The 27,183-nt window shown below is 47.8% G+C and overlaps 1 protein-coding gene across 4 annotated transcripts in view; it reads right to left on the minus strand.

Annotated features, from left to right (window-relative positions):
- Positions 1 to 27,183, minus strand: part of RUFY1 (RUN and FYVE domain containing 1) — a 55,543-nt gene that overhangs the window by 26,706 nt on the left and 1,654 nt on the right. For 3 of the 4 annotated variants that reach the window (XR_016236479.1, XR_016236480.1, XM_002721301.6), the window contains exons 2-5: positions 14,463 to 14,636; positions 13,178 to 13,295; positions 9,336 to 9,437; positions 6,990 to 7,113 (exon numbers count right to left, since the gene is read on the minus strand). Coding sequence is in view for 2 of the 4 variants with exons in the window: in XM_002721301.6 (XP_002721347.1) it covers positions 6,990 to 7,113; positions 9,336 to 9,437; positions 13,178 to 13,295; positions 14,463 to 14,636 (518 nt within the window). In the remaining 2 variants the exon portion in view is untranslated. Of the gene's footprint in view, positions 1 to 6,989; positions 7,114 to 9,335; positions 9,438 to 13,177; positions 13,296 to 14,462; positions 14,931 to 27,183 lie in introns of those variants that run through there. The other variant, XM_089336237.1, reaches the window with a different exon arrangement.

A 27,183-nucleotide genomic window follows, 5' to 3' on the forward strand; every position in this document is an offset into this window, starting at 1 on the left:
CCACAAACCTTACCGTCTTTAAAATTCAGGGCACTTACCATTCCTGTGCACATTTAGTTAGGCTAATCAGCTCTGAAGAATGGCAATCAATGGAACAAACCAAAAGAAAACTAGCCCACCTTTTTGAAAGAAAAACTGACTAAAAACCAGAACTAAAGGAGGAATGCAGAGCGTGGTGAGCAGAACAAGGGAGAAGCTGCACGGGAGGAGTAACTTGTAATGATACCAAGCTGGACAATGTTAGCTAGTGGAGAGGATTTTGAGTGTTCCCAACACACACAAATGATAAATGTCAGAGGTGATGGATGTGCCAGTGACCCGGATCTGATCATTATACACTGTGTACATGCACTGAACTGTCACGCTGTATGCAAAAACACAGACAATGAGGCTGGCGCCACGGCTCACTAGGCTAATCCTCTGCCTGCAGTGCCGGTATCCCGGGTTCTAGTCCCGGTTGGGGCGCCGGATTCTGTCCCAGTTACTCCTCTTCCAATCCAGCTCTCTGCTGTGGCCTGGGAAGGCAGTGGAGGATGGCCCAAGTGCTTGGGCCCTACAGCCAGCACCTGGCTCCTGCCTTCGGATCGGCGCAGTGCGCCGGCTTTAGTGGCCATGTGGGGGTTGAACCAACAGAAGGAAGACCTTTCTCTCTCTCTCTCACTGTCCAACTCTGCCTGCCAAAAAAAAAAAAATAAAAAAATAAAAATAAATAAATAAATAAAAAACCCCAAAACACAGACAATGGCTATGTGTCAATTAAAAATGAACAAAACCCTGAGAGTATCAACTAATGAAAACACTCAGAATTTGAGAACATTCTAAAATTTACCACCTCGTTAATGTTAGTTTTCTGTGTTTATTCAGTAATTCTGCTATTTACAAAAATCAACAATGTTTGGATTTAAAATTAAGAGAGAGCTGGATCTCTAGACTAAAGTGACTTAATTTCTGAGTCCTTCTTCCCCATTTGTGGTGAAATGGTCAGATCAGTATCTCAGGGAAAAATTCTCCCACTCTGCTGGGAACTGAAGGGGAACAAGACACCTCACACACCTTATCAAGACCTCTGGCAGGAAATACGGTGCTCAAGTGTAAGTGACACCATTCCTATTTGAAATATAGAAAAACTGGGTGCAACCTAAATGCCTGTCTATGGGGAAAAATTTACATCAGTCATGTTATAGTCGGATCGCAGAACCATATCCAGTTGCAACAAAGAATGCAGTGGATCAATTTGCGTGATATGTAGAGTTTCAGGTTAAAATTTTAAGTGGTGGGCCAGCATTGTGGTACAGTAAGTTAAGCAGCCACCAAAATGTCAGCCCTTTGTTTCTTGGAATTTTTGCGTGTCTGATTTTAAATGAAACTCTCTTTTCTATACTGTCTTTGGCACTCTTCAGGGTCAGGATTATTTTAGCCTCATAAGATAAACTGGAGGGGCTGGCTTTGTGGTATAGTGGGTAAACTGCTGCCTTCAGCACCGGCATCCCACATGAGCACTGGTTCGAGTCCTGGCTGCTCCACTTTTGATCCAGCTCCCTTGCTGATGGTCTAGGACATGTGGGAGACCTGGAAGCAGCTCCTGGCTCGTGGCTGTTGCAGACATCTGGGGAATGAACCAGTGGATAGAAACTGCTCTCTCTGAAACTCTTTCTTTTTAAAAATTTATTTATTTGAAAGGAAGAGTTTACAGGCAGAGAGATCTTCTATCTGCTGGTTCACTCACCAGATGGCCACAATGATCCAGTCTAAAGGAAAGAGATTCGAGTTTCTTCTGGGTCTCTCACGTGGGTACAAGGACCCAAGCACTTGGGCCATCCTCCACTGCTTTCCCAGATACATTAGCAGGGAGCTGGATCAGAAGTGGAGCAGCCAGGACTTGAACTGGTGCCCAAATGGGATGCTGACATTGTAGACGGCAGTTTTACCCACTATACCACAATGCCAGCCCTGAAACTCTTTCAAATAAATAGATAAATCTTTAAAAAAAAATCCAAAAAAACCATACACATACACACACATATGAAATACAAAGGTACACTAAAAGAATAACAGATAAGCCAAGGAGACTTACTTTAGGAATATAGGAATGATATTAAAATGAGAAATCTATGAATTAACCCAGTTATATTTAGGGTTAAATACAGATATGCCTTGCCAATTGATGCTCTTAGTATTCAACATGTGTTTTAGTCAGAATTACAGAGAAAGGGAGCGAGAATCTTCCCTCCACTGGTTCACTCCCCAGACAGCTACGATGGCCAGGCCAAAGCCAGGAGTTTCTTCCAGGTTTCCCATGTGGGTAGCAGGGACCCAGGCATTTGGGCCATCTTCCACTGCTTTTCCCAGGCTGTTAGCAGGGAGCTGGAATGGAAGTGCAGCAGCAGGGACACGAACCAGCACCCACCACTGTAGGTGGTGGCTTTACCCACTATGCCACAACACTAGTCCCCTGATATGTATTTTTAATAAAAACACAAAAGTAAACTGGAATAGAACAGTACTCCCTAATCAGAAGAAAGGATCCCTCAGCTGTCAACAGCAAATATACTAACGGATGTTTGAAGGCTCTTTCCATCTAAAAATTAACTGGAGTTTCAGGTTAATTTTACTTATTAATTTAAGAGGCAGGTTTGGGGGAGCAGAGAGGGGGGAAAAGGAGGAGAGAAACTCCCATCTGCTGGTTCACTCCCTAAATTCCTGCACTGGCAGGGCTGAACTCAATCCAGGTCTCCCTCCTGGATTGCAGGAACCCAGTTACATCTGCTGCCTCCAAGGATCTGCATTAGTCAGGAACTGAAGCTAGGAATCAGATCCAGGCATTCCGATGTGGATGCAAGTGTTTTAACTATCTGACTAAACACTTGCCCACAGGTTAATTTTAATTAGATGACATATGAAAACAACTGCCATTCAAGATAAGAACGGACCAGGGTATTCAATCCCATCTATTAACTAATATAAATCCCAAATGGAGCTTTTATTATTTGGAAAAATGATGTTCAAGTTCACCAGGTAAACTGGACAGCCTAGAAATATTTGAAAAGAAGTACAACAAAGCAGGCTGAAGTTAATTCCCAGGGTGTAAAACATCTTATACTGCTCCAGTGATTAAAAGAATGAGCTGCTGACATAGGACAAGAGATCTAGGGACTGAACAGAACAGATCAGAAATAAACCTAAGCACATTATAGACATTTCATACACAATAAAGGTAGAATTTCAAATTGCTAGAAAAACGACATTTAATAAGTGATATTGAGAAAATGGACTTATTATTTGTAAGAGAAATCTAGATTTCCACTTCACACTGTGTCAAAATGAATTATTTAAATGCAAAAAATACACATCTGATTTTAAAAATTGGGCTAATTTTTAAGGTAGGAGGGACTTTCAAAGCACAGTATCTTAGAAAATATAAAGGAGGGGCTGGATGTTGTGGTGTGGTGCATAAAGCTGCCGCCTGTGACGCCGGCATCCCATATGAGCGCTGGTTCAGGACCCGGGTATTCCACTTGCAATCCAGTTCCCTGCTAACATGACTGTGGATGATGGCCCAAGTGCTTAGGCCCCTGCACCCACGTGGGAGATGCAGAAGCAGCTCAGAGCTCCTGCCTGGATCATTGAGGCCATATGGGGAATGAAATAGAGGATGGAAGATTCTCTGTTTCTCCCTCCCTCTTTTTTTTTTTTTTTTTTTTTTTTCGACAGGCAGAGTGGACAGTGAGAGAGACAGACAGAGAGAAAGGTCTTCCTTTGCCGTTGGTTTACCCTCCAATGGCCGCCATGGCCGGCGCACCGTGCCTATCCGAAGGCAGGTGCCAGGTGCTTCTCCTGGTCTCCCATGGGGTGCAGGGCCCAAGCACTTGGGCCATCCTCCACTGCACTCCCTGGCCATAGCAGAGAGCTGGCCTGGAAGAGGGGCAACCAGGGCAGAATCCGGCGCCCCGACCGGGACTAGAACCCGGTGTGCCGGCGCCGCAAGGTGGAGGATTAGCCTACTGAGCCGCGGCGCTGGCCCTCCCTCCCTCTTGTAATGCTGCCTTTCAAATAAACAAATAAATAAATAAATCTTAAAAAGTAAAATAAAAATAAAAGCTGCAAAGTATGATTATAAAAATAGATAAATAAATAAATAAATAAATAAATACAAAATTCTACAGAGAAAACTACTCCCTGAGAATCCAGACAGAAATTCCAACCAAGGAACAATATCCTTAATCTACAGTGAAGAAGCAGATAAAGACTGAAAACTTGGGAAAACAGGCAGAGGATATGAACAGGTAGTCACAAAAACTCAACTGCTACTGGCAAATAAAGCATGCAAAAATACCCGAGGTGGGTGTCTGTACTAGTAGTTAAGGCGTTCACATCATCTACATCCAGTACCTGCATTTCATACCCACCTACAGTTCTGACTCATTTCTGTTAACACAGACCTGGCAGGATGGCCCAACTGACAGGCATCAGCGAAGGCTGAAGTAACTGGGCCCCTGCCACTCACGTGAGACACCTGGACTAAGTCCTTAGCTCCTGGCATTGGCCTGGCCCAGCCTTGGCCGTTGTGCGCATTTGGGAAGTGAACCAGTGAATGGAAGTTCTGTGTCTTTTTGCCTTCCAAAAAACAAACCAAAAAACCAAACCTGACCTCCCTGCTTCTCAAAAATGTAAATTTGAGGGGCTAGTGCTGCAGCATAGTGGGCTAAGCTTCCATCTGTGACGCCAGCATCCCATATGGCACCAGTTCGTGTCCCAGCTGCTCCTCTTCCGATCCAGCTCTCTGCTATGGCCTGGGAAAGCAGCAGAAGATGACCCAAGTGCCTGGGCCCCTGAACTCGCATGGGAGACCCAGAAGAAGCTCCTGGTTCCTGATCAGCCCAGCTCCGCCTGTTGGCAGCCATTTGGGGAGCGAACCAGAGGATGGAAGACCTTTTTCTCTGTTTCTTCCTCTCTCTCTCTGTAGCTCTCTCAAGTAAATAAATAAATCTTTTTAAAAAATATTTATTTATTTGAAAGTCAGAGTTACACAGAGAGAGGAGAGGCAGTGAAAGAGAGTGAGAGAGAGAGAGGTCTTCCATCCTCTGGTTCACTCCCCAATCGGCCGCAACGGCTGGAGCTATGCCAATCTGAAGCCAGGAGCCAGGAGCTTCCTCTGGGTCTCCCACATGGGTACAAGGGCCCAAGGTCTTAGGCCATCTTCCACTGCTTTCCCAGGCCATAGCAGAGAGCTGGATTGGAAGTAAAGCAGCTGGGTCTTGAACTGGCACTCGTATGGGATGCCGGCGCTTCAGGCCAGAGCGTTAACCCACTGCGCCACAGCACCAGCCCCAATAAATAAGTCTTTTAAAGTAAATCTGGGATGATGAGCTGCTTTGTCTGTCAGACTGAAGACCAAGAGTCCTCATCGCTCCCTGTGCTGGCAAGAGGAAACGGGCCCTGACACACTGCCTGTGGCTGTGCAGAACGGAAGCCCTTTCTGCACATCAGTTTTACAGCATCTGTGAAAATGTACAAAGCTGGGCTGCCCGTCTGTGCAGCAGTGAAGCTGGTGCGTCTCACATGGGAGTTCCACCTCTGAACCCAGCTTCCTGCTGATGTGTACCCTGAGACACAGCAGGTGACGGCTCAAATACTCGGGTCACTGCCATCTCCAGGGGAAACCCCAACTGAGCTCCCGGCTCCCAGCTTCAGCCTGGCCCAGCCTGAGCTGTCTGAAATATTTGAGGAGGTGAACTAGTGGACGGAAGATCCCTGCCTGCCTGCCTTTCAAGTAAAAATAAGCTTTAAAATATAGAATGTGTATACTTCAACACAACAATCCCAAAATTAATGCTAAGGAAATAAACAGACAAGGCTACAAAGAGATATAAGGATGTTTCAATATTGTTGTTAAAAAATGGAAGCAACCTAAATTGATGAAGCACTGGTTAAATTTTGGCACATTAAAAATGAACATTCTGTAGTTATTTAAAGTGGAGTATAAATCTGCTAAATTTAAAAAAAAAACCTGCAAAAGTGTGGCATAATCACAGTATGAAAACTCCAAATGTCTCACTCTGAAACACATGAACACACGCACCCACACAGACGCCTTCATGCACGTGCAGGAAGGACATACACCAGAACCTAACAGGGATCCACTGTCCTGGAGCAAAGGGACGATGGATGCTGTTTAGTTTCTTTTCAAAAATACCACAGTCTGTATTTTCCGAGAAATTTCCAACATGCATAACAACAAAGCTATTTATGAAAAGGGAGGTTATGAACAAATAGTTGACCGGGGCATGGAGAGATTAGGAAAATGTAGGTTCCTCAGGTCCATGCTGGCAGAGGTCCAGCCATGGCCATCAACGCCCTAAAGAGGGGGGTTTGTTCCTTCACAGACATTTACAGTGCCCACTCGGGGGCCCCGGTCATCCCAAGAGAGCTGACCCTGCGCCTTCCTGTCACTTTATCAACCTCATTCCCCCAAGCCCTCCTGATTCCGTATTCTTACTCCCCACAGCCAACCTTTTGGGGCTTCCAGCCCAGACTCCATGTTTTGGCCGTCTTTAATCTTGGCCACTTTGAAGTCATCACCCGAACGGCTGCTAGAGTGAGCATTCTCAAAGCCAGCTCTGGTCATCTCAGCACAGCACTTAAAACCTCCATCAGCTTTTCCCATGCTCGACGGCTGAACGTTACACCCTTTGGCACGGCAGCCGTGGCATCCATGGCATCCATGGCCTACCAGTGGGGCCGAACCTCAACTTCAGCTCACTCACTGGGCAGTCTACATGCCAGCATGGACAACTGTTACCTGCTCTGAAGCACGCTTGCCTCCCATGTGTGCATCTGTCCGCGTGACCTTTCCACCCTTCCCTGTGCTTCTCCTGTGCCCCAGTACAATGCGTGGCCCGGTCCTCTGGCACGTGGCTCTTTGCCCTCTACCCCTTCCTCAGGGTCAGCACCTGCCTGGAGATTCTCCTAGCATCAGAATACCGTTTTACCTGAGAATCCAAGTCTTCTCCTTTTAGGCAGAGATTGGCATCGAGAACATTGAGTCCCACCAGCAGGCCGACAATCACCATGCCTTCTTCCTCCATCATGAGTGCCTCGGGCTCGTAGAACTCACTGAAGGAGAGGATGGCACAGGGAGCCCCTCAGAAGCGCCCTCACTCCTGCCTCACCACCCCCGCCCTGGCATCCCGACTCCCAGCAGACAACTCCCTTTCTTCCTCTCACTTCCTGCCACCACTGTGAGCGCTGCTCTGCTTCTCTGCCCTCTGCTCTCTTCCTGCGGCTATGAGCGGCCTCTGCCTAGGCTCAGCTCCTCTGTGTGCACCTGATCCTCTCCTGGACACTGCTTTCTGCTCTCCTGTCTTCCACGATGCTCTGAGCCACTTCTACGCGTACACTCACATAAACAGGAAATGGTATTCCGCAGCTCTTCCCACCACAAAGGGACTCTTCCCCCTTTCTCGCGTTTCACTGGGTGATGTTCGCTTTTACTTCCTCACCTCCCACTCACCATAGCCCGGACTTCTGGTTACCAAGGATTTGCTGGTTTACCAAATCCAGTGGCACCCAGGCCAGTGGGGGTGGGGAGGTGGGGTGGCGCTGAGAACTTGTCTTAATAATTAGTTCATGAGAAAAAAATCTGTGTCTCAAAGTTACTCATGTAACTACTCAAAATACAAACTCTGAAATATCTGAAATCAATATTTATCACATAAAGATATGTTCAGTGATAAGCCGTGACTTGAAAGCCCCAAAAGGCTTGGGTTTTAGGCCGTGCTGTACTCTTATCTCAGACAAGAGAACGGACTCTAAAGAGATTCTTCTCTTGTAAATTATTAGTCTAGGAAAATTCCTGTTATAATGATTATTTAATTTTGGAGTTATAAGCAACAAAAATGAGCTAGTCATAAATTTCAATTACAGCTAGTTTATACTTGCTAAGAAACATAAAATTTTATAAACTGGATGTGTAATCCTAAAACAGATAACATAGGTAGGCTCACTTAGAAGAATAAGGTTTTTAGGGGCTGGTGCTGTGGCACAGTGGGTAAAGCTGCCACCTGCAGTGCTGGTATCCCATATGGGTGCCAGTTCGAGACCTGGCTGCTCCACTTCGAGACCTGGCTGCTCCACTTCCAATCTGGCTCTCTGCTATGGCCTGGGAAAACAGTGGAAGAGGGCCCAAGTCCTTGGCCCTCTGCACCCACATGGGAGACCCGGAAAAAGCTCCAGGCTTCGGATTGGCGCAGCTCCAGCTGTTTCAGTCAACTAGGGAGTGAACCAGTGGATGGAAGAGCTCTCTCTCTCTCTGCCTCTCTGTACCTCTGCTTTTCAAATAAACAAACAGACCTTCAAAAAATTAAACAAAAAAATGAAAACCAAGGTTTTTATATTGTAAAATTGGTCACTGGGGCCACATTGTGGCACAGTGGGTTAAGCTGCTGCCTGTGACGCCGGCATCCCATAAGGGTACTAGTTTGAGTCCCAGACACTCTGTTTCTGACTCAGTTCCCTGCTAATGTGCCTGTGAAAGCAGTGGAAAGTGGCCCAAGTCTTTGGACCCTGCTACCCATGGAGTTCCTCCTCCTAGTTTTGTGGCCATTTGGGGAGTGAACCAGCAGATGGAAGATCTCTGTCTCTCCCTTTCCCCCTGATTCCCTGCCTTTCAAATAGATAAAATAATCTTTAAAAATACGAAACTATGAAACTGTTCACTTTTCTAAAAGTAATTTTTCTCATTACCAGCCAATTTAATAAATACCATTTCACTGAAATTCAGTTATCTAATCTTGGGTGCTGATATTTTTGAAAATTGTTTTCAAAATGAAAAGTCTTATGAATTTTCATAATGACTTTCAGATTTTAGTGGTCAAAAACACGAAATACTACTATTTTAAAACTAAGCCACTGAATCCTTAAGATTAATAACTTGAGAAAACGCATTTGGCGCAGCTGTTAAGATGCTGCTTGGGATGGCCATACCTCATACTAACGAGCCTTGCTCTGCTTCCAACTTCCACTTCCTTTTAACGTGCAACCTGGGAGACAGCATGATGGCTCAACTACTTGGGTACCTGCCATTCATGTGGGAGGCCAGGGAGTTCCAGGATCCAGCCTTTGACCTGGCCCAGCCCTGACTGCTGCCAGCATTTGGGAGTGAACCAGAAGATGGAAGATCTCTGTCTATCCCTTTCTGTTTCTCTGCCTTTCAAGTAGATAAAAATAATCTGAATACAAACTATGAACGTTACACACTTTTAATTCAAAATGATGTATAGAACCAGATTCTAATTCTTTACAAGGCAAAAGATAAGCAGAAATAGGAGATGAAATACCTTAACAGATGTTTATTGTCTATAAGAACTTTCAGATAATCTGCCAGTTTCTTTTGCATGAGTGCAAGATAAAGCCAAGCTCTGCCTCTCCCCACAGGTGTCCTAGAATTCAAACAGAGAATCAAACTATTGTGGCATAACAGCAACAATGGATCCAGGAAAAACACGGATTTCCCAGTGAGACAGACATGTCCCCCCACATTTGTGAACACAGAGAACAGGGTAAGAACAGCAGCTCTGGGGTATGCTGAGGGGTGGGTACTGCCTGGCAGGTGGAGGCCAAGGACACTACACTCCTCTGATAGTTCAGCAAGTTTGTGGAAAATGGAGTTAGATCATTATTTTGGTGCAAAAGTGTTTGAAACACAGGTGCATAAAGGCTCTTGAGAAAAAGGTCATGAAAAATGTGTATTAGGTTAGATTTGTATATGAATGAACATTCTTTCAAATGACATAGACTATAATAGTTGTTAAAGTGCTAACATCTCTTGAGATTTCAATGCACTAACTCAAAGGTTCAAGTTGTTGCTTTATTTTTAAAAGTAAAAAAACACACAACAGAACGTTCATCTTGACCATTTTAAGGGTACAGGTCAGTTGTGTTATGTACATTTGCCCTGCTATGCGAGCCAAAGGCTTGCGTTAAATATTAAAAGGAGGAAAAAAAAAAACCTCCCAATTATAAACCTGAAACTGTTTAAGGGAAAAAAGGCTCCACCCTGAGCAGAGGAGCTGCAATTCTAACACTCAAGAAGGCAGTCAACGCTGTAGGCAATCATCCACCCAAAAGAGCCCTCAGGGTCAGAGTGCACCCTCTGAAACTAGGAGCCAGGTGCAGAAGGGTTCACCTCATTAATAAAAAAGATTTTGGGACACACTCATGCACTCAAAATAAATGCTGTTAAGGCAGAGTTAGAAAGGAAATAAAGTAGGGGGAGGGGGGATTTCAGTGTTGGCACAGCGTGAGAAACGAGGCTGACCCGTGAACTAGCACAGCTCTGCTACAAGGCAGGTGAGGAAAATTCTCCATCTACCACTACAGCCTGAGGGAATCAGCCAGGCTGGGCACAGCGCTGTACATCTGGGGATGGTCACCGCAGCGCTCAGAACATGAAGACAATCACAAAGCCCGAAGCCGGCTTAAACAGATGGCTCTAGCACAGCGGGCTATTTCCATCTAGCATACTATACTGTGAAAAAGAGAAATAAAACCAAGAAGAAACAAAAAACAGTCAATCTTTCAATACTGTGAACCAATATTTGACAAGGGAACAGGCTTAATGTCTAATATTGAGTGGAAAAAAGGCTACACAATAGAATGTACAGTTTTAATACATCCTGTCGAATGGGCAATACCATCACTTGGTTGAAGAACCACAAAGTATGAAAAGGTACACAGTCACAACACTCTCTCCACTTCCCCGTCTTTCTGCTCCCCATACATTAATAGCGTTCTTAGTTGAGGTTCACTTCCAAAACATTTATTTATTTATATATATATATATTTATATGTGTATATATATATATAAAACAAGTATAAATACAAAATCTTATTTTTCTCTTTTTACAACAAAATTAACATTACACATACTCTTCTGCAACTTGCTTATTTCACTGAATGTTGGTCACCTTAAAAATCTTTCCAGGGGCCGGCGTTTTGGTAAAGTGGGTCAAGCCACAGCCTGCGAAGCTGGCATCACATATGGGCACCAGTTTGCGTCCCGGCTGCTCCACTCCAGTTCCCTGCTAATGTGCCTGGGAAAGCAGCAGTGTACGGCACTTGCCACCCACGTGGGAGACCTGGAAAAAGCTCCTGGCTCCTGGTTTTGGCCTGGCCCAGCACTACACGGTGGCCATTTACACAGGGGTGTAAACCGGTAGAGGCTCTGTCACTCCCTCTCTTTCTGTAACTCTTTCATATAAATAAATAAATCTTAAAAAAAAAAATCTTTGCGTATCAGTACCCAGAGGACAATAGATAATTCTGCACATGACTCTTTCATGCGTTAAAACTAGGACAAAATGCCGAGAAGTGGCATTGCTGGGTCAAAGGGTCAAAGGGCAGACACCTCTGTAATTCTGTTGAATGGTCTCCAGCTGCCCCCAAAATGATTGCAACCTGACGCCTAGGATGGGATAACATGGAAACAGAAATCTTCTCCATCTGTCTGATTAAAATTAGGCAATCAGAAAGGCTACTCTCACTTTCAGAAAGACAGATGCTTTGTCTGGGTTTAAGTGCCAATATTTGATATTGGTATTTATCATGTAAAGTTACATCCACTAATAAACCAAGGCATGAACATGGAAAGACTCAGGGTGACTCTTTCAGATGAGGGAGTTAAAACTCTATAGATACTACTTTCAGGATGCAAAATTCATCCTGCACATTTTGCAACACCTGGAAATACACCATCCTCCACTGTTCGGCTCCCTCAAGAAACACGTCATAACTTCCAAAATACCTTAGGCACTTTAGAGCTTCTGTTACTATTTCATGAAACAGTGAAAACATGGCAGCTCTTTAGGAAGCAGAAGAGCGGCCCTTGCCCACGTGGCTCCCAAGGGGCTACTTCTCCCCAAGGTGTCAAGGGCAGGGACTGCCACGGACTTCCCTTCTGGTGACAGGGCGAGGATTTCCCTCACGTAAGCCTGCCGCTTGTTTAGCACCCTGCGGAATCAATGGGGAAACAGGTGGTGCACTTAGCCAAGTGAGCTCGGGGTTAGCACAGCAAAACTTCAAAAACACTTGGCGTGTTACGATAAGGAAGCCTGGTTCAGCTCAAATCAGCAAACACTGAGCATTCTGTCGGGGCGCTTTAACTCTTGGGAGAGTGAGATGGTCAGGAAGGGGACGGGAGGCTGTTCATATAAAGACCGGCTAAAGAAAGCAGGCAGAAGACTGGAGGGGAGCAGGGGGACACCTCATGAAAGAGCTCAGCCAATAAATGAGGCAGACACGGGCAGAGAGCTTTAAACCGACGAGGCAGAGGCCTGGAGGACCGAACTGGGGGCAGGGACAGCAGGTTGGCATCAGATCTTGAGAACAGTGTACAGGGCTCAGCAGCAATGGGGTCTGTGGGATTCAGAGTTCAGCTCCGCCACTCACTTGCTCAGGGACCACAGGCAAGTCGCTGCACGGCTCTCCATCTCACCTCCCGCACTTGGGAGTGGGGACGCCAACAGCTATCCTAGAGGGTCATGGTGGCGGACTCAGAATGAAGAGGGACGTCCTTGGCGCAAGGCCTGGCGTTCGGCAGGCACATGGGGTCATGGCTGTGGTCATCCTCTGCAAATGGATTAGGCTGGCTCCACCGGGACAGGCCCTGTCCTCCGCAGAGCAGTCTGCGCAGGGCTGTATGAAATCAGTTCCAGGGGCCCTATGGCCCCTTCTAAGCGTCAGATTCTACAATGCCACCTTATTGGTGTTCTGGCCAGCTTTTAATTTGGAGTTCTCAAGGCAAATCCAGACAGGGAAAATGATTTTCGGGTCCTGGTCTATTTACAAGTATCCCTCGTCCTGGAATCTAAAATCTATCTAAAAGCGTATTTTTCAGAAACGTGGCCGGATGTATGCGAAGCAGAGCTTGCGGGAGTGTAGCAAGGATTCCCTTTCCTCTGTCCGTGACACTTTTCAGTGCACTGAGCCAGGGTGGCGAGCAGGACGCACGGTGCCCATGTTGAGGCAGAGAGAGGGGGCCAATCTGGCTCCAGACCATGTGAACAACAAGCAGCAGAGCTGGGGCTCGCATCTGTGTGCCTCACGCTACAGTTTGCTCCACATGAGAAAGAGCTGTATTAGTAAGGAATTGAGAAACCGACGTGAACTACTTCTCACTCACTTTAATTCTGGCAGATTTCTGACACTAGTAGCTATCTCTGCCGCTTCTGGACAAAGTTTCTCCACGAGCTCCAAAGGACCAAAGAAAGATTTATTTTGGCCAATAAAACTCTTCTTAACTAAAAGGGAAAACAAAAGGGTTATTCATGAGAACAGTCTGCAAAGTTTCTCCAGGGCCCACAGGCTCGCTCCCAGAAGCCAAGAGGCAGCTGCAGAGTCCCACTGCCTCAGCTCCGATTCAGGCTGTGGACAGGGAGAGGGCCAGTGGGAATTGGCCCTCCCTCCCTCCAACAACAGCTTCTCTGTCTGACCCGCGACGTTCCTCCAAGCATGTTCTGCCCAGCGAAGGAAGTGAGTGTCTCACACAGCTACCGGAGAAATCTTTCCAAACCCTTGCCCCCTTTTGATGGTAAAACCAAGGCTTGATGTCTCAGATCATTACTCTCTCTCACCCGGACCCTAATATCGTCACTTCCATACCCTTACAATCTGTTATCAACGTAGTTGGACATTCTTTTAAAAATCCAAGTTGGGTCTCATTTCTCCCTCAGTTAAAGTCCTTCAAACATGCTTAGAATAGAATCCATTTCTCACTGTGACCTCGCTCCCCTTTTCTCTGGAGCCCCTGCAGTCTTCCTCCAGCCAACCCTGCACCTGTCTGCTTCTGTTGTTACTGCGCGCCGCGGTAGCAACGCTCGTTCCAAGCCTACGCAAGGATGGCTGCTGTTTCTGTTAGAGCTCAGTGCACATCTCACCTTTCACCTGGCTGAGAGGTTCCTTCCTTGATTCTATCGCCGCGCCCGTTTTGCTTCCCTGAATTCGCAGTGCTGTCATCAGGTCTGTTTCCGTGTTTGTCTGTCTTATCCCAGGCCTGTGCTGTCCAAGGCAGTCACTTGCCCACGTGCCACTGAGCGCTCAGAACTTGCAGAACCTAACTCAGGAACTCAAAGTGTGGTCTCTAAGCCTTGGTTAAGGAACGTAAACTCTTCACTAGCAAGGCTTTTGACTACTGAGTGAGTACGTGTCAACCAACACCGCTTTGGATATATTGGGTTCAATGAAATACGTTCAAACTAACTTCACCCCTGTCCTTTTGCCCTTCTTACAAACGTGGCTACTAGAAGACGAAAACTTGCCTAGGAGGTTTGCATGTTGCCACGGGCAGCGGGCTCTGGAGCCGCGCCTGCTCAGGGGCTCTGCTCCGTACCCTGCAGGTGCTCTCACCGGGAGGAAATGCGCGCAGAGACCCGGCCGGGCCCCACGCCCCCGCACGCCCCCCAGCGCACCTTTCAGCCCGTGTTTGAGGCAGTGCTCCATCACCACGAAGAACTGCTGCAAGGGGGCATGGTCGGCGTCCAGGCTGCGGCCCAGGCTCAGGGCGGACTGCAGCAAGACCTTCACGCTAAGTTTCATCATGTGCATCAGGTTGGCTCGCTCCTCCATCATCTGGCCCTTGGACGCTGCGCGACAAGGACAGCTTCGTCAGCGGACGGAGTGTGGTCGGAGATGAGGCGGTCGCTGGGTAAAGGAGGGAGGACAGGCCAGGCAGCCTGCTCAGGGCACGCCAGCGCTGGCAGGAGAGCCACTGGGGTTCGTAGCCAACCGGTTTTTGGTCTCCGGAGGCCCAGGACCACCGGCACCGTCCTGCCTCTAGGTCAAAAGAGACCACGGGCCTCCGACTCTAGAAGCTCTCCCACTCGGCTATGAGCGTTACTAAGGCGACGGCTCAACCGAGACTTGCCGCGATTGGTCCCTCCCACGCTCGGTATTCCATTTGCAGCCAATAGAAGGGCGGAGACTCCAGGAAGTCCTGCCCCAACCCAGAAGAGCGTTCTGGGAGAACGTTCCGTTCCCGAACTATCCCTTTCCGCAACACACCCATTAGGCCACGCCCACGGAGCGCGCGGGCGCCATTTTGCCTGCTCAGGTCCCAAGGGGACAGGTCGCTACCCTTCCCAAAAGGCATCCGACCCTATGCTTGATCCGACGGCGACAGTCCCAGGCCCTGCAGGAAAGCGTCCTGCACTACATTCCTGATTCTAACTCGACTGGTGGCAAGTCGAGTTTTGCAATTTTTTTGTAAAATCGTTAGACTGTAAAGAATTCAACTATTGTTTCCATTTCAGTTCCATTAATCTCGTCGCTTCGTTTTGATAGTTGAGTCTGCCTACAGCCAACATCTGGTATCTGATAAGTGCTTACCAAGAAACTGGGATCCTACAAATTCAAAAAATTCAGACCCCAAATGCTGTACCAGTGTTAACACTCAACTATTTGCCACTTGGGCTGCAGTGGGGAGATCGGATTGCTTTAGTTTGCAGCTAATTACTACAGAAGTTAAACATCTTTTCTTGTATAGGGAAATTAAAAGTTTTTGTGAGGTCAGGCTAGTGTCCATCTGCTGGTTCACTCCTCAAATTCCTTCAACAGCCAGGGCTGAACCAGGCCAAAGCCAGGAGCAGAAAACTCAAATCTGGATCCCTCATGTGAGTGCCAGGGACCCTCGCACTTGCAGCCATCACCTGTGGCCGTCCATGGTGTCAAATGGTAGGAAGCTAGAGTGGGCACTGGTGTCAGGACTCAAACCCAGGCGCTCTGATACGGGATGCTGGGGTCTTCACTGCTAGGCTAGACATCTACAGCCCAACGTCCCAGATCTCACTGTCTCCTAGTGTTACTGTGGTACCAGATCAGAACAATGAGGACAAGGATTTGGACTGAAGGAACGAGAACACAGAACCTGCTGACAGGATGAGGGTTGCAAACTCGGGTCTCCAGAACTGCTCTGTTGAATGAGGGTGTTTTGGAGTTGGCTGGAAGAGGAGTCAGGTGTAGGGGGGTGGGGGCAAGGGCCAGGGGCAGCTGCATATTGGCCTCTGGCCAGGTGCCTAAGCTTGTACATTCTTCTCTCTGCTTTAGTCATCTGCAAAAGAAGCTGAGAGAAGGAACATGGCAATGCCTGCCTCAGGTGATGGGGGAGTGGGAAGCCAGAATCCCCCTCTGAAGCATCAACAAGGTGCTCTGTTGTTTTTATTTTTAATTATTTATTTATTTATTTGAAAGAGTTACACAGGGAGAAAAGGACAGGCAGAGAGCAGAGAGAGAGAGAGAGAGAGAGAGAGAGAGAGAGAGAGAGGTCTTTCATCTGCTGGTTCACTCCCCAATTGGCTGTAACAGCCGGAGCTGTGCTGATCCAAAACCAGGAGACAGGAGCATCTTCTGGGTCTCCCATGCAGGTGCAGGAGCCCAAGGATTTGGGCCATCTTCTACTGCTTTCTGAGGCCATAGCAGAGAGCTGGATGGGAAGTAGAGCAGCCGGGACTCAAACTGGCACCCATATGGGATGCCAGCACTGCAGGCGGTGGCTTTACCCACTATGCCACAGTGCCAGCCCTTGCTCTATCTATTGTTATTATGGCCAAGTGGGCTTCAGTGCCCCTGGAGGTCACATGCAGGTGGCAGCTTTCTTCTGTCCCAGACCTGCTGCCTGTGACACCAGTGTCTCATACTGGCATGCCTGTTTGAGTCCTGGATGCTCCACTTCTGGTCCAGTTCCCTGCTAATGGGCCTGGGAAGGTAGCAGAAGATGGCCCCTGCCACCCACATGGAAGACAAGGATGGAGTCCCTGGCTCCTGGCTTCAGCTTCGCCTAGCACCAGTTATTGGGGCCCCTTGGGGAGGGAACCATGGATGGAAGATTTTTGTCTCTCCTGCCCTCTCTCTGTCACTCTTTCAAATAAATAACATTTTTTATATAATCTTTTTTTAAAAAAAAAAGGTCTTGGGCTAGTGCTGTGGCATAGTAGGCTAAGTCTCCGCCTGTGGCACCAGCATCCCATGTGGGCACTAGTTCGAAACCCAGCTGTTCCTCTTCCAATCCAGCTCTCTGCTTATGGCCTGGGAAAGCTGTGGAAGATGGTCCAAGTGCTGGACCCCTGCATCCACTTTGGATTGGCACAGTTCCTGCCATTGTGGCATTCTGGGGAGTGAACCAGTGGATGGAAGACCTTTCTCTCTCTCTCCCTCTCTCTGTAACTCTACTTCTCAAATAAATAAAATAAAATAAAATAAAAAAATTATCTTGTAACACATGGAGATTAAACCTGCCCTGATGCTGTATCAAGTCACAACATGTGAAAAGATCTCTCACTGAGAGATGTCTTGGCACATCTTAGGGATGCCTATCAGGGTTGAAAACAATCACATCTCTTTACAATAGCCCCTACCCCTGCCACAGTCTCACTTTTTGCAGTGTCAGTCACCTGAGGTCAACCCTGAAAAGGTCTGAAAATATTACATGGAAAATTCCAGAAAAAAAACAACTCATAAGTTTTAAATAACCTTTGCCACAATATATAATTGTTATATTTTATTATTGTTAATATCTCATTGTGTCTAATCTATAAATTAAACTTTCTCATCTGGATGTATGAGAAAAAATATAGTGTATAAGGCATAGACTCATTGGATGTGTTGTTATCCATGGTTTCAGGCATCCCTAAGATGTGCCATTACCCTGATGGACATTTCCCATAAATTAAATGACCTAAAACCACAGCTCTGAGTTTCTGGTGAAAATGGACCTGAATGACATGATAAACCTTTTGTCAAAAAGTATTGTATTGGGGCCGGTGCTGTGGCGTAGCAGGTAAAGCCGCTGCCTGCAGTGCTGGTATCCCATATGGGCACCGCTTCAAATCCTGGCTGCTCCACTTCTGATCTAGTTCTCTGCTATGGCCTGAGAAAGCAGTAGAAGATGGCCCAAGTCCTTGGGCCCCTGCACCCGCGTGGGAGACCGGAGGAAGCTCCTGGCTCTTGGCTTCAGATCAGCACAGCTCTGGCCCTTCGTGAATGAACTAGTGGATGGAAGACCTCTCTCTCTCTCTACCTCTCTGTGTAACTCTTTCAAATAAATAAATAAATCTTAAAAAAAGTATTGTATTGGTAATGGTGTAGTAAAATAGTGATATTTACCCCAACCATTCTGCATATTCTGAAAAATAAGGTGCCTGGGGCCAGCGATGTGGCACACACCTTAAGTTGAGATCCTGCCTGCAACACTGGGATCCCATTTGAATGTCGGTTCAAGTCCTAGCTGCTTCCTGCTGATGAGCCTGGGAATGCAATGGAAGATGGCTTAAGTACTTGGACCCCTGCCACCCAACTGGGAAACCCAGGTGGAGTTCCAGGTTCTTGGCTTTGGCCTGGCCCTGCCACTGTGGCCATTTGGGGAGTGAGCCAGCAGACAGAAGTTAGCTCTCTGTCTCTCCTCACTCTCTAACTCTGCCTTTCAAATACATAATAGATTTTTAAAAGAAATAAATCTTAAACAGAGTGCTTAAGAATAGCAACTATTGTTTGCTAAGTTGAGAAATGCCTTTAATATGCCTATGTTGCTTCATTTTGTAAGATGATTGATTTTTCGGCCGGCACCATGGCTCAATGGGCTAATCCTCCGCCTAGTGGCGCCAGCACACTGGGTTCTAGTCCCAGTCAGGGCGCCGGATTCTGTCCCAGTTGCCCCTCTTCCAGGCCAGTTCTCTGCTGTGGCCCGGGAGTACAGTGGAGGATGGCCCAAGTACTTGGGCCCTGCACCCCATGGAGACCAGGAGAAGCACCTGGCTCCTGCCATCGGATCAGCGCGCTGGCTGCAGCGGCCATTGGAGGGTGAACCAATGGCAAAAAGGAAGACCTTTCTCTCTGTCTCTCTCTCTCACTGTCCACTCTGCCTGTCAAAAATAAAATAAAATAAAATAAAATAAAATAAAATAAGATGATTTATTTTCAAATATTTGCTTAGAACAAAAATAAAAGAACCAAAAAAAATTTTTGGTACTACAGCAAGCTGATTTGGGGTACATAATTTGGAAAGAGGTCAAAGATAAAATACACTGCAATAACAAAACTCTCCTATTTTTAATTTATGTGAACTAGGTTTCTCAGGGATCACACCTATAAAAAACAAAACAGGACAAAAATTGATGCTGAATTCTATTTTATTTTAGCAGGAAATTATATATATCTATCTACAGATAGAGGCTACTGATAAAAACCAGCATCATTCAGCTAAGAGCTGCAACTCAAAAGATTTATGGATGATAATAATTATAAAAATTGTATTGGGGCTGGCGCTATGGTGTAGTGGGTAAAGCCGCTGCCTGCAACGCCGGCATCCTATATGGGCCCCGGTTTGATTCCTGGCTGCTCCACTTCTGATCCAGCTCTCTGCTATGGCCTGAGAAAGCAGTGGAAGATGGCCCAAGTCCTTGGGCCCTTGCACCCACATGGGAGACTCAGAAGAAGTTCCTTGCTCCTGGCTTTGGATTGGCGCAGCTCCAGCCGTTGCAGCCATCTGGGGAGTGGACCAGAGGATGGAAGACTTTCTCTCTCTCTCTCTCTCTCTCTCTCTCTCTGTAACTCTTTCAATAAATAAAATAAATCTTAAAAAATTGTATTAAGGCCGGCGCCGCGGCTCACTAGGCTAATCCTCCGCCTAGCGGCGCCGGCACACCGGGTTCTAGTCCCGGTTGGGGCGCCGGATTCTGTCCCGGTTGCCCCTCTTCCAGGCCAGCTCTCTGCTGTGGCCAGGGAGTGCAGTGGAGGATGGCCCAGGTGCTTGGGCCCTGCACCCCATGGGAGACCAGGAAAAGCACCTGGCTCCTGGCTCCTGCCATCGGATCAGCGCGGTGCGCCGGCCGCAGGGCGCCGGCCGCGGCGGCCATTGGAGGGTGAACCAACGGCAAAGGAAGACCTTTCTCTCTGTCTGTCTCTCTCACTGTCCACTCTGCCTGTCAAAAAATAAAAAAAAAATAAATAAAAAATAAAAAAAGATAAAAGCATATTAAAAAAAAATTGTATTAATGGGCCGGTGCTGCGGCTCACTAGGCTAATCCTCCACCTTGTGGCGCCGGCACACCAGGTTCTAGTCCCAATCGGGGCGCCGGATTCTGTCCCGGTTGCCCCTCTTCCAGGCCAGCTCTCTGCTGTGGCCCGGGAGTGCAGTGGAGGATGGCCCAAGTACTTGGGCCCTGCACCCCATGGGAGACCAGGAGAAGCACCTGGCACCTGCCTTCGGATAGGCACGGTGCGCCGGCCATGGCGGCCATTGGAGGGTAAACCAACGGCAAAGGAAGACCTTTCTCTCTGTCTCTCTCTCTCACTGTCCACTCTGCCTGTCAAAAAAATAAATAGAATAAAAAATTGTATTAATGTTCCTTTTTATCATTGCAGTATTACTAATTATTTCAAAGATAATTCATTCCAGAAGAAAAATTTTTATATATCTAGAGCTTTTTCATAAAAGTTTATTGAATTTTAATTTATTTATATATTTTTGCTGAGTTATAACAGGATGACCAAAAACACTTTTTTATAAAAAAAATATAAGATTTTAGGGGCCAATGCTGTGGCTTAGTAGGGTAAGCCTCCGCCTGCAGTGCCGGCATCCCATATGGGCGCTGGTTTGAGTCCTGGCTGCTCCACTTCTGACCCAGCTCCCTGCTAGTGGCCTGGGAAAGCAATGGGAGATGACCCAAGTGCTTGGGCCCCTGCACCCACATGGGAGACCCAGAAGAAGCTCCTGGCTTCAGATTGGCCCAGCTCTGGCTGTTGCGGCTTCTTAGGGAGTAAACCAGTGGATGAAAGACCTCTCTGCCTCTCAAATGTTAAGATTCTGTGAACAGGGGCTGGTGCTGGGGCACAACGGGTTAAGCCGCTTGCAATGCTGGCATCCCATACCGGAGTACCAGTTGTGGAGTCCTGGCTGCTTTGCTGCTTACCCAGCTCCCTGCTAATGCGCCTGGAAAAGCAGTGGAAAACAGCCCAAGTATGTGTGCCCCGACACCCACGTGGGAAACCAGGGTGGAGTTCTTGGCTCCTGGCTTCAGCCTGGTCCAGCCTGGCTGTTGTGGGCATTTGGGGAGTGAATCAGTAGCTGCAATGTTATGAGTTGTGGAGGGGAAGGCGGTTGCTGAAGCCAGTCTCGTGAGTTCTTTTTCTCAGCTTAGTATAGAAATAAAAAGCCGGGAGACAATTTGCAAAGAGGCAGAAACTTTTATTAGACAGAAAAGAAACTTTTGATTGGCAAGCGACAGAGAAAGCATCTGGTCGGAGAGGAGAGCAGGCGGAGTGCCTGAGCAGGACACTGGCTCTGAGGAAGGGTCTCGAGTTTTTAAGGCATTACTATCTGCTCATTGGTTCCTACTGGGGGTGCCCACTGGACAGGGGGTTTCACATGTGTATGCTGATTGGCCTGGGGCTCATGGAGATAGCAGGGGTCTCCTGGAGACTGTGTATTTCCTTAGGGGCTCAGCCCCCTCGTCTGCTAGCTCTGGTTGAAAGAGTGCAACCACTCTGGAGGTGTGATTTAAAGCCACAACATCACACAAGCTAGCCTGAATCTCCTGGACCAGTCTGATTCTCCCCAGGGGCTCAGCCCTTCCCCTGCCAGCTCTGGGTGAAAGACTGCACCCACCCTGAAGGTGCGATTTAAAGCTGCAAGGTCACACCTGCAGCACAAGAAGCTGTCAGTCGGGGAGATACCAGTTGGACTGGAGACAGGCTTTCTAGTCACAGCTGACAGCTTGCTTGTAAAGGACATTCCACCTATGTCTGAGGGGCCCACAGACACCCCCCACCCCCAGCCCCACTGGAGAGCTTCGTGGAAGATAGCTCCTTCTGTGTGTCTCTCTCCCTCTCCCTTTCTGAGATTCTGTGGCAAAGGTGGAATGGAAATTCATGTTTAACAAATAAAAGGGGGGCCTGCGCTGTGGCGTAGCGGGTAAAGCTGCCGCCTGCATTGCCGGCATCCCATATGGGCGCTGGTTTGAGACCCGGCTGCTCCACTTCTGATCCAGCTCTCTGCCATGGCCTGGGAGAGCAGTAGAAGATGGCCCAAGTCCTTGGGCCCCTGCACCCACATGGGAAGAACCAGAGGAAGCTCCTGGCTCCTGGATTCGGACTGGCGCAGCTCCGGCTGTTGTAGCCAATTGGAGAGTGAACCAGTGGATGGAAGACCTCTTTCTCTCTCTCTCTCTGCCTCTCTTTCTCTCTCTGTGTAATTCTGACTTTCAAATAAATTATATATATATAAATTTATATATATAATTATATATATATGTGTGTGTGTGTGTATATATATATATATATATATATATAAAAGGGGCTGGCGCTGTGGCGCAATAGGTTAAAGCCCTGGCCTGTAGCACCATGTGGGCGCTGGTTCTAGTCTCGGCTGCTCCTCTTCTGATCCAGCTCTCTGCTATGGCCTGGGAAAGCAGTAGAAGATGGCCCAAGTCCTTGAGCCCCTGCACCCACATAGGAGACCGGAGGAAGCTCCTAGTTCCTGGCTTCGGATCAGCTCAGCTCTGGCCACTGTGGCCATCTGGGGAGTGAATCAGAGGATGGAAGGCCTCTCTCTCTGTTTCTACCTCTCTCTGTAACTCTTTCAAATAAATAAAGTAACTTTAAAATAATAATATAAGAAAGAAACAAAAGGGAAATGTAAAATTTTCCAATGTTAAATAACTTGGTATTATTTTTAAAATTCACTTATTTTTAAAGGTTATTTACTTTGAAAGTCAAAGTTAGAGAGAGAAGGAGCAACAGAGAGATACTCCATTGGCTGCAACAGCTGGGGCTGGGCCAAGCTGAAGCCAAGAGCTTCAATGGGTCTCCCAAGTGGGTGGCAGGGGTCCAAACATTTGGGCCATCTTCTGCTGCTTTCCCCAGACCACTAGCAGGGAGCTAGACAGGAAGTGGAGCAGCCGGGATACAAACTGGCGCCCATATGGGATGTTGGCACCACAGATGGCAGCTTTACCTGCTACTCCACAACACCAGCCTCTGGTATTTATTTTTAAGATTATTTATCAGGGGCCAGCACTGTGGCATACCAAGTGAAGCCACCGCCTGCAGTGTTCGCATCCCATATGCACCAGTTCGAGTCCTGGCTGCTCCACTTCCGATCCAGCTCTCTGCTGTGACCTGGGAAAGCAGTGGAAGATGGCCCAAGCCCTTGGGCCCCTGCACCTGTGTGGGAGACCAGGAAGAGGCTCCTGGCTCCTGGCTTTGTATTGGTCCAGCTCCAGCTGTTGCAGTCATTTGGGGAGTGAACCAGCAGATGGAGGACTTCTCTCTCTCTGCCTCTCCTTCTCTCTCTGTGTAACTCCAACTTTCAAATAAATAAATCTTTATTTATTTATTTATTTATTTATTATCTTTTGACAGGCAGAGTGGGCAGTGAGAGAGAGAGAGACAGAGAGAAAGGTCTTCCTTTGCCGTTGGTTCACCCTCCAATGGCTGCCATGGCCGGCACACTGCGCAGCGCTGATCCAATGGCAGGAGCCAGGTGCTTCTCCTGGTCTCCCATGGGGTGCAGGGCCCAAGCATTTGGGCCATCCTCCACTGTACTCCCGGGCCACAGCAGAGAGCTGGCCTGGAAGAGGGGCAACAGGGACTAGAACCCGGTGTGCCGGTACCGCAAGGCGGAGGATCAGCCTATTGAGCTGCGGCGTCGGCCCCATCAACAAATTTTAAAAAAATTTATTTATCGGGGCCAGCACTGTAATGCAGTAGGTTAATTCTCCACCTGCAGTGCCAGCATCCCATATGTGTGCCAGTTCTAGTCCTGGCTGCTCCACCTCCTATCCAGCTCTCTGCTGTGGCCTGGGAAAGCAGAAGATGGCCCAAGCACTTGGGTCCTTGCACCCATGTGGGAGACCCAGAGGAAGCTCCTGGCTCCTGGCTTTGGATAGGCTCAGCTCCGGCCATTGCAGTAATTTGGGAAGTGACCTCTCTGTCTCTCCCTCTGTCTGTATATCTACCTTTCAAATAAACAAATAAAGTCTTTAAAAAAAAATTTATTGGGGCCGGTACTGTGGCTCACTTGGTTAATCCTCTGCCTGTGGCAGAGGATATGGGCGCCGGGTTCTGTCCCAGTTGTTCCTCTTCCAGTCCAGCTCTCTGCCGTGGCCTGGAAGGGCAGTGGAGGATGGCCCAAGTCCTTGGGCCCTGCACCTGCATGGGAGACCAGGAGGATGCACCTGGCTCCTGGCTTCGGATCGGCACAGCGCCAGCCATGGTGGCCATTTGGGGGGTGAACCAACGGAAGGAAGACCTTTCTCTCTGTCTCTCTCTCTCACTGTCTATCTGTCAAATAATTTAAAATAAATAAATAAATAATTTATTTATCTATCTATTTATTTATTTGAAACAGTTACAGAGAGAGGGAGAGACACACAGAGAGAGTATTCTTCCATCCACTGGTTACTCCCCAAATGACAATGGCTTGGGCTGGGCCAGGAGCCAGGAGCCCGGAGCCCAAATACTTGGACCATCCTCTGCTGCTTTCCCAGGCCATTAGCAGAGAGCTGGATCAAAGTGAAGCAGCCAAACTCAAACTAGCGCCCATATAAGATGCCAACATCACAAGTGGTGGCTTTACCTGCTACACCACAGCGCTGGCCCTCGTATTTATTTATTAGAAAGTCAGAGTTACACAGAGAGAGAAGGATGGGCAGAGAGAGGTCTTCCATCCGCTGGTTCACTCCCCAATTGGCCGCAATGGCGGGAGCTGTACTGATCAAAGCCAGGAGCCAGGAGCTTCCTCCAGGTCTTCCCATGCGGGTGCAGGGCCCCAAGGACAGCGCCAGCCCTCTTGGTATTTATTTTTAAGATGAATGGTGATGCTTATGAAATCATTAGTGTAATATACATAACCCTTGATGCACTTTAAAGAACCATCGAAGAGTTTTATTTTAAAAAGTCAGCATTTACAAACCAGAAAAATGTATACATGGGAAGAACTGGAGGAAGAACTGTGGCTCACTTGGTTAATCCTCCACCTGTGGGGCCAGCATCCCATATGGGTGCCGGGTTCTAGTCCCAGTTGCCCCTCTTCCAGTCCAGCTCTCTGCTGTGGCCCCGGAGAGCAGTGGAGGATGGCCCAAGTGCTTAGGCCCTGCACCCGCATGGGAGACCGGGAGGAAGCACACTGCAACCTAGAAAAATGTACTCTGAACAGCTTTAAAATTTTGATCAAGAATTTTATGTAACAACTTTAAAAGTTGGAGATGTCTTTGATGGGTAACACATGTGAGTAAAGCTGTGCAGTCCAGAGTTGCAAGCGAGCAGAGGCGGGCAGCAGCGGCTTGCAGCGACCGCCGTCCCTGGGAACGCCAGCTCACCCATCCTGTGCTCTCGGGCGCCTTGTCTTGCTTACACTCAATTTACAGTCTCAGAAAGTTAGAGCAGGACCTGTCTTTTGGCCCTTCTCTCAGTGTTACTGGCTTTGTGACTTTGGCCAGGCTAAGCGTGATTAATGATGGCACAGCACACAAGTGTTGGGACACAGCGAAGTTCTGCATTAAGTGGACAGCTCAACAGTCGGCAGGGGCTGGGCCCGCAACACGAACAATAAGCTGAGCTGGACAGAAAATGCCCGGTCTTGAGAGGTTCCAGGGACACTGGGGCAGGGAGCGGTTCCGAATTACACAAGAATGACTAGATTCTTCACATTTTTGATTTGGAGGAGCCCTTTGGTATCTCCAATGACATGACACAGGATGAGGTTATCCTGCACGGTACTGATGGAGACACGTTTTGCCACTTTCCTAATTGTTTTTGGCTAAATCAGAGTTTGGCAACATAAAGGGGGAAAAGTTGCAGTGTTTCACTCTGGAAAGTGTAGTACTTCTGCGGCAGGGACATTATTTTTTATGATTTATTTTATTTGAAAGGCAGAGTTACAGAGAGAGAGAGAGAGAAAGGAGATCTTATATCTGCTGGTTCACTCCCCAAATGGCCTCTGGGCCTGGGCCAGGCCGAAGCCAGGAACCTGGAACTCCATCTGGATCTACCACGTGGGTTCAGGGACCCAAATCCTTGGGCCACCTTCCACTTATTTCCCAGACACATTAGTAGAGAGCTGGATCGGAAGTGGAGCAGATGAGAGCAAGCTGGTGGCGATATGGGATGCCGCCATCGCAGGCGGTGATTTAGCTTGCTTATGCCACAATGCCTGCCTGCAGGGGTATTTTAATGTGTGGCAAAGAATGGAAACAGGCATAATCCACACCAGTGATCTGATGACAAAGACTAAGTTGAACCATTTCAAAATAAAAGAGCACTTTTTTTTTTTTGAACAGCCATGAACAAGAAAGACCTGATGCTTGGTGTGTTCCCTCTTGGAAGCACATGTTTTATTACTCATCCTTTATTACTCATGAAAAGCAAGCTGTAGTGCCTCCTGTGTACATCCTGATGGCCTGAAGACTGTGAGAGAGGAAAGCACCCGTGCTACATGCAAGCACTTGGACAGACACAGCAGTGGGGACAGTTTCTTACAAGGAAGACTTACTGTACATTCAATGTTCTTTTGCATGGTTGGATTTTTGTTTTTATTTTTGATCTGATTTATTTATTTGAAAGGCAGAGTTACAGAGAGAGGCAGAGAGATCTTAACATCTGCTGGTTCACTCCCCAAATGGCTGCTATAGCTGGGGCTGGGCCAGGCTGAAGCTAGGAGCCAGGAGCCAGGAGCTTCCTCCAGGTCTCCCACATGGGTGTAGGAGCTCAAGTACTTGGGCCATCTTCTGCTGCTTTCTCAGGCACATTAGCAGGCAGCTGGATCAAAAGTGGAGCAGCCAGGACTTGAACTGGCACCCATATGGGATGCTGGCACTGCATGTGGCGGCTTTATCTGCTACGCCACAGCACTAGCCACATTTTTTTTTAAAATCATGTGGCTTTATTGACTTAAAAAAAATCCCCCAAACAAAATAGATCCCATGTAGGATAACATCTTAAAGCAAATATGCCATATATCCCACAACATTGCACTGTGTTGTCTTGTAATCGCCATCATCAAAAATATTCCTAGCAGGAGCACACCTCCTCTCCAAGCTCTGCGCCTGGTGGCTGCCCTCGGAGATCACCCCGTCCTCAGCAGAGCAATGGGAAAGGAGGAGCCGGCATCCGCCCCAGGCCTGACACAAGTGCTGGCCACTG

This window comes from Oryctolagus cuniculus, chromosome 6 (genome assembly GCF_051225735.1).
Source record: "Oryctolagus cuniculus isolate XC-2025 breed Fujian yellow rabbit chromosome 6, ASM5122573v1, whole genome shotgun sequence".
NCBI lineage: Eukaryota > Metazoa > Chordata > Mammalia > Lagomorpha > Leporidae > Oryctolagus > Oryctolagus cuniculus.